This window comes from Danio aesculapii, chromosome 13 (assembly GCF_903798145.1).
Source record: "Danio aesculapii chromosome 13, fDanAes4.1, whole genome shotgun sequence".
NCBI lineage: Eukaryota > Metazoa > Chordata > Actinopteri > Cypriniformes > Danionidae > Danio > Danio aesculapii.
The window spans coordinates 19,966,919-19,979,934 of record NC_079447.1 but is presented as its reverse complement, the minus strand read 5'-3'; the positions used below and the strand labels follow the sequence as shown (position 1 = coordinate 19,979,934).

Genomic DNA, 13,016 nt, shown 5'->3' with positions numbered 1-13,016 from the left:
AATGGAGCACCCGGAGGAAACACACGCAAACACAGGGAGAACATGCAAACTCCACACAGAAATGCCAACTGTCGCCTCCTTGCTGCCACCACTATTGCCATCAATAATAGGAAAAACAGATACTATGGAAGACAATGGTTACAGGTGTCTAGCTTTTTTCAAACAATCTACTTTAGGGTTTAACACAGGTTTGTGACAAGTGAAGGGTGAGTAAATGATGACATTTTTTCAGTTTTAAGTGAACTATCCCTTTAATCTCCACTGTCTGTTGTCTAATAAATTATTCACAGACCATTTGAATGTTTTGGTCATTTCTGCTTTAATAAGGCTTTTTGTCTGTGCACACTAAACTCTATATAAGTAAGCCTTGATTAATTGTGAGATTTCTCAAGTCTCAATACTTTTTTTGAGAGGAGAAACAACATACAATCTATTTTAGCACATTTTTACTTTAGAGAAAAGTATTTGCATGGTTGCGGCTGGAAAAGCGTCCACCACATATGCCAGAATAATTGGTGGTTCATTCCACGGATAAATCAGAGACTGAGCCTAAGGAGAATGAGTGAATAATATTATTTTCAAATATTTACAATATTAATTTACATTGGGTGACGCGGTGGTGCAGTAAGTAGCGCTGTCGCCTCACAGCAAGAAGGTCGCTGGTTTGAGCCTCGGCTTGGTCAGTTGGCATTTCTGTGTGGAGTTTGCATGTTCTCCTAGCGTTTGCTTGGGTTTCCTCCGGGTGCTCTGGTTTCCCCCACAAGCCCAAAGGCTTGAGAGTGTATGGGTGTTCCCCAGTGATGGGTTGCAGCTGTAAGGGCATCCGCTGCGTAAAAAATATCCTGGATAATTTGGCGGTTCATTCCACTGTGGCGACCCCAGATTAATAGGGGGACTGAGCCGAAAAGAAAATGGATTAATTAATTAATTTACATTGTTAGACATAGGTGTCATGGTCACTCAGTTGTTAGCACTGTCGCCTCACAGCAATAAGGTCGCTGGTTTGAGTTACGGCTGGGTCAGCTGGCATTTCTGTGTGGAGTTTGCATGTTCTCCCTGTGTTGGCGTGGGTTTCCTCTCGGTGCTCCAGTTTCCCCCACAGTCTAAAAATGCACTATAGGTGAATTGAATAAACTTAATTGGCAGTATATGTGTGTAAATTAGTGTTTATGGATGTTTCTCAGTACAGGGTTGCAGCTGGAAGGGCATCCCCTGTGTAAAACATATGCCAGAATAGTTGGCGGTTCATTCCACTGTGGCGACCCTTGATGAATAAAGGGGCTAAGCCGAAAGAAAATGAATGAGTGAATTGATATATATTTTAAGTTAAAGTGAGAACCACTGCTGTAAAAGGTCCATGAATAGACAATCTTTCTTAAATGCACAAACAGGTGGTGTATTAAAAAGTCCCAGTTAATTTCAAGGACTGTACAGTATGTATAATATATTATATGCCACCACCCCTGAAAAACACACAATCTAAAGAATAATCTCATGTGTAGAAGGTCACAGTCACACACAAGGGGTCCCCAGGGATTTCTCTGAGAAACACATAATCCACTCTAACCAGCCCTGCCTATCTCCTTCTATTCAGCACTGTATATAACAAACACAATGTCTCATTGTGCATGTGTGTGAGTGTGTGTGTACTCCTCCCTCTCTTGCAGCACACTAATGCAATGAATGATTGGCACAGCTGACTGAGCTGATAACAGCTCCATCCTCTACATACCCACCCTCAGCTAGGCACGCACATACCCGCCTGAGGTTAACCCTCGTGGACCGCAGACCGAAACGCTGCCTGGCATCTCTTCCCAGAAGCCTGGATCAAAACCACAGCTGGGCTTCAAAAACTGGCATATGTGATGGGGTCACATAACTGTCTAATTACCAGCGGTTTGCAGTCTCGGGGTGAATCTTTTGAAAAAATGCTCAGATCAGCATTCAGACAATATTTAGATTTTTATAATTGAAGGTGAAGTGTGTAATTTCTGTGGAAACAGAAGGCACTTGATGGAACTGGCTCATCTCCTGGAGTAAACTGGGGTGGCACTACCTGTTTGTTTCAATTTATTTGTTAGCACTTTACATTGGTGCAACTAGTTGCAAATAATACAAGTGTATATTTATATGAAAATGAGTTTACTTTTTGTAATTAATACTTTGAACTTTTCTTGTAGCCTATCAGTGGTGTAAAGAAAACAAATTACAAATACTCAAATTACTGTAATTGAGTAGATTGTCTCAGGAATTTTAGTTTACTAAGTAGTTTTAAAAATGTGTACTTTTACTTTCCCTTTTGGACATTTTTAGTGCAGTATCGGTATTTTTACTCCTACTATTTTTGTTAAAACCGCATCACTATTTTTTCTTGTGTATTGGGATTGGCTGAGAAGAAAAATCAGTCCTGTAATTCATGTCCAATCAAATCACACATAGAAACTAAATCACATCTTTTTGAACAATCTCGTGACTTGTGTGCTTTATAAAGGCAGCAAACTGTATTAAAGCATTGAAAGTGTCCAAGAAGATGTTCAAAATCTTGATGTGCAATGCCCCAGAGACTGTTTAGACTGCCCAAATGGCCTGAAACAACAACTAAATGCACTACAGAATGTTACGTTTTCACACATGCACAAATTGCATGTAAACGCATCAGCTGTTCACAGCATAGTACTCACTATTCTTGAGTATTTTTTAAATGGTTACTTTTTACTCATAGTTTGAGTAATATTTACAGCTTACACTTTTACTGTACTTGTGCTCCATTTTTGGCCAAGTACTGGTACTTTTACTAGAGTATGATTTGTCAGTACTCTTTGCTCCACTGCCCATTATGTCTTTCTAGATATATTTGGAATTTTAGTAATTTCTCTCTCTCTTTCTTTATTTTGCAGTGTGTCAGTGTGCAGTGGTGGATTGTTGGCCAGTGCAGTCTCTATCTTGTTTTGAAATTCTATTACAGTAATGCTTATACAATGATCCCTTTCATTCCCACAATAATAATTTGCGTTTCATCTCTAAAACACAAAATCTGGAACAAACATTCACACATCAAAATAAAAATACCATTTTCTTCTTAAAGTAGTGCAACTATCCCCTATTGAAGCCATGTAATAATGTTTATTGCTTTATTTATTTATTTTTTTAAATCTTAACAAAATTTAAAAGATAAGAGGAGCTTCAACCTTCTAAGTCAATTAATTTCCTTTTTTTTCTACAGGATTTTCAAGAAATTGATATTAGAAAGATATTATAGATATTAGAAGAAAGATATTATAGATTTTATACATGAGCTACAAATGATTGTCCTGCCTTCGTTGTCCTCTGATTGGTCTGCTGCTTCATATTTAACACCACGTCCAGTTGCAAAGCAGAAAAAAACTAAACAATGCAACAATCAAGCATTCATTAGCGCATGCCTTCATAAACCCAGCAGCAAAGTGAAACCCAAAAATGCAGTACTTGTAAACAACCATTATTGTTGTGAATGACATGATTGCACAGAAATATAAAGGTAAGTCCTGCATTTTTCAATGTCACATAGCTATCTCATACTACGTTTACATGGACACCAATAATCCAATTTTAATTTGATTAAGACAATACTCTGATTAAGAGTCTACCATGTGAGCAGCAATTCATTATTAATTTAGTCTGATTAAGGTCATAATCGAACTAAACAGAAATCTGATTGAGAAATGTGGAGTGTGCCGATTTTAGTCGCATTATTGAAGTGCAGTACAGACATGTAAACACCTTAATCAAACTATTACCAGCATGAAGGACTTTTTGCCCCATTTTGCGACAGGATAGTCTATACAAACATGGCTGTTTGACACTATTCTCTGCACCTACCGAGTCAGTAAAGGACCACAGACACCAGCATCGCGAAATGCAGAGGTTTTTTTTTCCCCATATGGAGTGCGGTATCAAATTCAATTAAAACAACACTCTTCCAGCAGTTTATACTCGCATTCAATCTCTCTTTTGTCACAGGAGGCATGAATGAAATGTTTCCGAATGAAAGTGAAATTACCAAACTGCAGTTAAATTTGACAAATTAAACATGAAAGTCCGAAGGAAATGCGGATAGCGCGGTGACGCAATTTCGTTAATGGAATTATGTGCTATCACATGTAAAACGAGATCATGAAAGGAACATTCAAAAAGCAACTCATGTAAACACCTTAATCATATTATTGTGTTATTCAGATTAATGCAAATAATTTGATTATTGATGTCCATGCAAATGTAGCCACTTTTTTATTTAAAAGTAATGTAAAACATACAAGACTAACATACCAATACCAATACCAACAGATTCACTGCAGTGGAGCTAAAATAATTTACCATAGCTCAATCAGAAGAGGGCAGGCTGAGGTAAGCTGTTAGCTGCCCCTTCTGAAGAAGACATTCTCAGGTCAGCCCATTGACATGTCGCAGCCCTTCAGTGACCCTAAAAAAGGTGTAGAGGACACACATTAAGGGAATCTGCATTAGTTGTAACAGAAGTCTGTCTTGAGGCCAGAGGTTAAGCACTCTTACACTTCATCACTGACATTTATAAACCTGAGACAGAATTTCACACCTCCCAATGACACACCTGCTCACTAACTCTTCTGCACTTCAAGAGGAAGGAGAGAAAAAGTGGCATGTATATATATGTGTGTATTTGCTTCTGTTCGTTTTGAAGTACTTACAATATTGAGGTTATTCTTATGTTTATAAATATCATTTCAGAAGCTAGGAGGTGATCATTTTAGAATAAAATTGAACAAAACTAAACAACCAGAAAGTTGCTCGTGCGATATTTTCGTTTTGTTAATAAATTATTATACTTACTATTTCATATATTAAATTTGAACTATATACTTAAGGGTTAAAATACTCTTCAGGAACCTGCATGTATGATTGTGATTTTGCATGCGAGAAATATTTATCTCTGAACAGACAATCCTTTAATCCTTTATCTTAACCTGCAACCAACCAAATCATTCATCAACACTTATCAAAACTACAATTTTATTTTTGCCTGCGGGGCAAACCTCAGCTGTTATAACACACCAACAATGATGATGATGACAGCAACAACGCTTTGAATTAGTCATACCCTCAGAACCAAATAATGTGTGCATCTGTGGTGAAGATATTTTGTGCAATCAATGCAAAACATCACAGTTTCTCAACCTCTCCCCGGTTTGTAACAGAACGCAGGTGCCTTTCTTTCTATCAGAGCCGCAGTGTGTCACATCCTCAGAGTGCAGCGAGTATTGTTCACATCCAATTCCTCTGCATGCAGCTTTCTGACTGACTTCCTCTCTTTATTCTGGCTATGGACCGGCACTAGAGGAACGCAGGATGGAGTCTGACGGCAAGATTAGGACTATAGCGTCACCCATTTCCTTAAGAGAGAGAGAGTGTAGAGGCAGACAGAGAAAGACATTGATTAACAAATAGAAGGATGTGACACAGCCATAGAGTAAGTCCATGATATCATGTAGTTTAGTCTATTACTAACAGAGTTGTTTCTGCAAATTTTGGAAAGTGCAAAGGTTTAGGTCTGGCATCATTGCTGAGGTGTGGGCCTTTGACCAAAAAAAACCCAAAATATTCCCACACTGTTTTATCAGTCATAATAATGAGTCATATAATAAATAAACTTGCACTATAATAGTGACGACAGTGAGTCACACACACAAAAAAACACATTAAACCCAAACATACAGTTTTTTTAACATGTTTTTATTTTTTCTGCAGCTAGGTCTCAGCAACTATCACATGGTAGCCCACTGAAGCTAACCAGGGAAGCGCCCCGTCAATACCTGGATAAGAAACCACATAGGAAAGCCAGGTTGCTGCCGGAAGTAGTGTTAGTGAAGCTATAAGGACATTATGCCATTCAAAAAGTCACATGCGGCAAGTTTATATTGTCCAAATATGGCGACCAAGTGCGAATAAATGTATTAGTTGTGGAGTGACTTGTAAAATAATCCAGGGGGAATCGTCTCATGAATGATTAAATGTCATCCTTTCATGGAAGGGGGTTTATCATTGATCCACGTCAAAATGTTCTTCCTGGCAGCAAAAGTTAACAGGCAGGACAATCGTTGTTCATACTTGTTCCTAATCAGTTCGAAGAGAAACCCAGGAGAAAGGACAGAGGGTCTACAGTATATCTATGTCCAGACCAAAAATGTTGTTCATTTGAGCTACAATTCTGCGCCAGTTGACCTGAATCACCTGACATATATCCCATATGCAATGAATATAATCCTCTATATTTGATTTGCATTTAAGGCATATAGAGGGGAGTGGGTTGCATTGCATTTATATCTTAAATGAGGTATGAGATGAATTCTATGAAGCATTCTGAGTTGAACGGCTCTGGCCCTATTGAAAACTGAAAGTTTATTGGCTAGAGACCAAACCATCTCCCATTCTTCTTCCAAAATATCCCTCTTTTCCCCAAATTGACCTGAGATGTGAGTTACAGACAGTGTTATAAGAGCACAGACTCAGAGCCTTGTAGAAAAAAAGAGATCAGCTTTTGTTAGGAGGATTTGATAGAAGTATCTCAATTACTGTAAACGAGTATTTAGAGGTAAGAGAAGTGTTCTTGAATAGGTAATCTCTAATATGCCGAATCTGAAGAAATGTTGGCTTGGCAAATTTTGAAACAATAGTTTAATAAGTTAGTAAGGTTCCCCCTCAAAGAGATTATCCATCTTACATACAAAGATGTAAATCCTCACAAGTCAACATATTGTCTGAACATATTGACTGAAAATAAATCTGACTGGATTAAACTGAACTCCAAAAAGTATAATACAATTGAAATTTGGGTTATATAAACCCAATAGGTAATTTTTTGGTAAGTTTTCAAGACATTTTAACTCATAAACGTCAATAATCAATCACCAGAGGGCGCTCTGTATCTGTTACTCACAAACATTCACCAGTGCCTTGATATGAGTGCAAATTTGGATTGTGAGGAAACGAGCAGAGCAAAAAGCTACCTAAACAAACAAACAAATAAATAAGAACCTTATCGTGCAGCCTATTCGTTTGCAAAATGTCAACATGTAGGCGTATGTGTAGCCTAATTATAGCTACAACAATTCAAATATGAAATATTCAAGAATGCAAAATGATTCCTTATGTGAAAGATTAAAATTCTTAAATGATAGCAGTGCTTGTCTGACGCTTTAAACTCTTTTATCTTTTACTCTACAAACTAAGTCAATAACCCTGTCAGATCTATAATTTATAAGGAGGCCCCGCCCTTTCCAGCGATTGGCTGAGGCAGACGTTCTACTACAGCTGATGCCTTGCCAATGGCGTATTGAGCTGTCAATCAAAACCGTTCTTACTGCGAGTAGTTGACTGATATAGTGAGAGCAGCGCGCTGGAGGAGTGAGTGGATGTATGAGTGTGACTTTCATCTCATCTTCTAGAGGTCTTGCGGAGAAACGAACCCCTTTGAATGGCTGGATTTTTGTGGATAATATTGCATACGTGTGTTTTCTTTTTTTAACCATGCCGTATTAACTTCATAGGAGTCATGCATAACTATTTTGGAGCTTGTTTCTCTATAGTGTTCCTAATTTTAACGTTTTGGACTGAGGTGAGTTAAACTTCCTTTTATTAAAATCCACTTTTTTACTTTACTGGCTTTAAAGTCCACAGACTAAACAACCGCTTCACATTCAACTGAAACTCATTCATTTTGGTCAAATTGGATTTTGGGATTCTTGTCCTAATAGAATTATCCTGAGGTCAGTGGAATCATGTGATCCTTAAAGTTTAAAGGCGTTTAAAACCAATCCCCGTGCGTCTTAATAGATCTACTTTGAAACGTAAAGCATTGCATAAATTGCTAATACAGTACATGCTTTTAAGTTAATATTACATTATGGCACGAGCCTGTTTATTAACATTTGTCTGCAATACCGTTATGTCCATAAAACACTTCTTAAACACTACGCTTGTCCGGTATAACCTAACTTTAAATGCGTTTCAATAGGAAACGGAATTTTATTCTGTGCAATCTTACAAAGCCACATTCTGTTTGCATCTCATATTTTAACTGCTGTTTATGTTATTTTTAGGTATGCCAGTCGTCGGGTTATTTGGAGCTTCAGTTGATCAGCGTGGAGAATGACAGGGCTGAGCTCGCGAATGGAAACTGCTGTGACGGCGCACGAGACGGACTGTGCGACCAGGACCAATGCGACACCTACTTGAAAGTGTGTCTAAAGGAATACCAGGTGGAGGTCACCACATCTGGCTTTTGTACGTACGGCACTGGAAGCTCGAGCGTGATCGGGGGGAATACGTTTCAGTTGAAAGGATTCAATGGAAACCCAAACAAGGTCAATGACCTCGGGACCGTTATCATCCCGTTTCAATTCGCCTGGCCGGTAGGTGTTCACCGATACGCTCTTTCAACACAAACAGACCCTTTTTTGTATATATTTTCTTGCTATATGATTAAATGTAGCTATCTATGGGTATGTTCCTTTATTGCACGATATCGTGAGTCTTCAAAGTTTTTTTTCAGAAGCGTTATTAAATAAATCCAAAGGTGTTGGAAAGTGCAATTCGTTTTTTATTTAACATTACTGCTTCCGTATTGATTATATTTCATGTCAAACGTTGCTTTCACAACATCAGTTATAAGCTGATTATTAGATATGTAGTCCATTGTAGATAATGTTTAACTTGATCACCTTATAGTTGGTCTGATGGTACCAGTTTAGATCAGCTAGAAACCAAAGCTGTTGTTTCCAACAGATGGCCAGAACGCACGAGTGAAACACGCATAGTTGATCTTAACAACACCAACTGGTAGCCTTCGCTTTAAACACCCATTGCAAAGCAAATGTTTGACTCTGTGGAAAGAGGAGAGCTCGGTGTCACGGTGGTCACTGGCGTTAATCGTAGAGATGATGAGTAGAGCATCTCCGGTTACGGCGCGCGTTTGGCTGCGCGAGCGGCGGCTGGTGCGTGTCTCGCGCGCGCTCAGTCTCCAGTTACACGCTTAACTGATGGTGTCGTATTTATAGGACGTAGTGTTTTTACTTCATACGGAGGGGGCTCGGGTCCGGGGGGCTGCACGAACATGCTTTGCAGAGTACAGAACGAACACAACTGACATTCATAAATGGGTAACATTTTACAATAACAGTACCCTACATAAATAATGATGTGCTTATATGTAAAGTAACATTACTTTATTATGAACCAATAATGAATTAACGCGTGGACTAATTATAAACTAACTTTAACTACAACATGAGTCACATGAGTTCATGTGTAAATAACGGCTACCTTAATTACTTGTTGGTACATGATTGTTGCACATCTTTATTAACCCACTCTAACTACTCCTGAATTCTTTATGCACGTCTGTCAAGTGCGTTTACACAGAATAACAATAGAAAAGTGTTCAGTCGACGTTAACATGAAGAGTTTAAACAAGAGTTCATGAGTAGTTAAGGATGGGTTAATTATGATGTGCTCCTTTAAGTAAAGTCATGGCATAATTATACATTAACAGCTCATGAGTTCATGTTGGTTACACTTATCTTAAACTTTGATGTTAATTAGTGCATTAATTAACAATATGAACTAACAAGTAATTACGGTAGCCATTGTTCACACATGAACTCATGTTACTCAAGTTGTAGTTATAGTTAGTTCATGATTAGTGTGCACCTCAACTCATCATTAACTCAAAATAAAGTGATGTTTAGTTTACATATTAATACATCATTATACATGTACTGTTATTGTAAAGTGTTACCAGAATTGTTTCTTACGAACATGACCCTTTATTTAACTGCAAGCAATAGACTATCTATCTATCTATCTATCTATCTATCTATCTATCTATCTATCTATCTATCTATCTATCTATCTATCTATCTATCTATCTATCTATCTATCCATCCATCCATCCATCCATCCATCCATCCATCTATCCATCTATCTATCTATCTATCTATCTATCTATCTATCTATCTATCTATCTATCGATCTATCTATCTATCTATCTATCTATCTATCTGTTGGTCGGTCAGTCTGTCTGAAGATTGTCTAGAAAGTAAGTCAGTAAAGGTTTATTTATATAGCACCTTTCCCAGACATTAAGTCACAAAGTGCTTTACAGTAAGAGAAAACCAGAAAGCTTGTGCAAAAAGATGTGTCTTTAAATGCTTTTTAAAAAGTTCAACTAATTCCAGATCCCTCAGTGCTATAGGGAGAGAGTTCCAGAGCCTTGGGGCCACAACACAGAAGGGACAGTCACCTTTAGTCTTAAGAAGAGTTCTGGGAATAGCTGAAAGGTCTTTGCCAGAAGACCTCAGAGACTGGCTACATGAGTGACTACGATCTTGAATATATATTGGTGCTTGACCACGCAGAGCTTCATTTGTAATGACCAGAATCTTAAAATTTACTCTAAAAAGAATAGGAAGCCAGTGAAGTGCCTTAAGAACAGGAGTAATGTGTGACCTCCTATTGGTGCTGGTTAAAAGCCTGGCTGCTGCATTCTGCACAACTTGCAATCGATCCATGAAAGATTTGTTCAGACAAGTGAACAGAACATTACAATAATCCAACCGTGAAGAGAAAAAGGCATGGACAAGCATCTCCATCTCTTCCTTAGAAACAATATTTCTGATTTTTGAGATGTTCCTCAGATGTAAAAAGCAAGTAGGAACGACAGACTTAACATGGCCATTAAAACACAGAGCTCTATCAAAGAGGACACCCAGATTTCTAATGTCACTGCAATTTGATGACGACAAACCCCCAAAAACTTGCCTGATCGTTGGGGTGATGCTATCTGAAGCAAAAATGGTCCAAATCCATTTAAAATCATTATTTTTTTAATACTACAGCATTTACAACAAAACAGTTGCACTCAAAGAAAATTGCTGCTTGTTCAAACTACTTATTGAAAATTAGTTGAAACAACACAATTTTAAAGGTGTTTTTGGGACAACTTAAATGTTTTATGTTTTATGTTCAATCCACTAAAATTTGTAAAATTTATCAAGTTTACTTAATTTGCGTTGGGGCAACATGAAGGAATTGTGTAGAACCCTGCATCATTTACAGTGTATATTGTTTATGTTGCTGTATGCATTAATGCATCTGCCATCTTCTTGGTAAAAGAGTGTCTTGGGGCATATTGGCTTATTTCATTTTCTTAGTGAGAAATCATAAGATATGCTCATCAGTGAAGGGTGACAGTTGCGTGAGCTCACAAGAATGCTGTTTTGGCCAAAAATGTTTAAAAACAAGAGGACGATTTACACAAGACAGAGTTCTTGACTAGAGCTGGCATGCTCACGAAGTGATATCACAATCCATGAGATAGAGAAGAGAAAGAGAGAGGCAGTGGGAGTTGTCTTCACGATCATGTTTCTGATAGCAGCATTGTCGCTAAATAGACCAGAACAGATAGTTTGTACGATAACGCAAGGCACATTACTATGGGTAAAACATTTAAACCACACTGCGCTTACATCAGTCTGTTGTTGTTTTCTTAAACCTGGTAAATCTGTTTTGTAAGTAGGGAAAAATGCTGAATCACCGCATTTGGGTCTTGTTTGCTTTTCAGCCGTAGTGAAAACAGTAGCGCTGTGGTGAGATCTGCCTGGGTTCTTCTGTTATGTACACATGCCTTTGAAAGTGGCTTTGTTTTAAGCACACAGTAATTGCTCAATTGAAGATTAAATTGTGTACACAGACATTCTGGGACTCTATATGAATATCATTATATATGTGTTGAGGAGGGGGTGACATGGTGGCTCAGTGGTTACAACTGTCGCCCCACAGCAAGAAGGTCGCTGGTTCGAGTCCCAGCTGGGCCAGGAGGCATTTCTGTGTGGTTCTCCCCTGTGTGGTTCTCCAATTTTCTTGCGGGGTGCCCCGGTTTCCCCCACAGTCTAAAGACATGCGGTAAAGGTGGACTGAATCAAATAAATTGGCCGTAGTGTATCTGTGTGATGAGTTTGTATGGATATTTTGCAGTACTGGGTTACAGTTGGAAAGGCATCTGTAAAACAAATGCTGAAAAATTTGGTGGTTCATTCCGCTGTGTTGACCCCTGATGAATAAAGAGACAAAGCGGAAGGAAAATGAATGTGGTGAGGATCTTGAGTGTTTTTCTTTGGCAGGTTTGATTTCCACTTTCCAGGGCTTAAACCAAGATCAGAATCAACGTCAATATTATTTTACAGGGCTCTGCAACCACTTGCAACTGTCTGTCTGTCTGCCTGCCTGCCTGCCTGCCTGCCTGCCTATCTATCTATCTATCTATCTATCTATCTATCTATCTATCTATCTATCTATCTATCTATCTATCTATCTATCTATCTATCTATCTATCTATCTATCTATCTATCTATCTATCTATCTATCTATCTATCTATCTTTTTCTAGTTCTGTCTTGTCCTATCCACGATTCTCATTCTAATTCGTATTCTCTTTTCAATTAAATCTCATTGTGTCTATCATTTATCCTACAATAGTTTCATTGATATGCTCTCTTTTTATGCTAAGAAAATCAGTAAAATCAGCAAATTGGTGACTTATTTAAGACTGCATGGGGTTGGGGGTAAGCTTTGATACTTTTTTCTCTAAAAATGTTGTGCATGATTTAAATTATCTAAATTAAATATGAAATCTCTACCTCATAAATTAGTTAATTCTAATAGATTAAGACTGTCTCGCAAGTGACAGACTCTACCTTTTTAGTCTAGCTAAATTAATAGTTCACTCAAAAATGAAAATTTGCTGATAATTTACTCAACCTCAGGCCATTCAAGGTGAAGGTGACTTTTTTTCTTCAGTGGTAAATAAATAAAAAAAGATTTTTAGCTGAAACGGTGGTCCTTGGTAATTCAAATCATAAAAGTCAACGGTTACCCTAAAACCCCTCCCACATACAGTATAAGCAAATCAATACCAATACCCATGGCTTCTGGCAATAGATTGAGGTC

The 13,016-nt window shown here is 38.0% G+C and overlaps 1 protein-coding gene across 2 annotated transcripts in view; it reads left to right on the top strand.

Moving 5' to 3' along the window:
• Positions 1–7,393: 7,393 nt before the first annotated feature.
• The window catches only part of jag2a (jagged canonical Notch ligand 2a), an 88,313-nt gene continuing 82,690 nt past the window's right edge, over positions 7,394–13,016 (top strand). For both annotated transcript variants that reach the window (XM_056470260.1, XM_056470259.1), the window contains exons 1-2: positions 7,394–7,627; positions 8,112–8,423. In XM_056470260.1, coding sequence (XP_056326235.1) covers positions 7,565–7,627; positions 8,112–8,423 — 375 coding nt within the window. In that variant the 5' untranslated portion in view covers positions 7,394–7,564. The remainder of the gene's footprint in view (positions 7,628–8,111; positions 8,424–13,016) is intronic.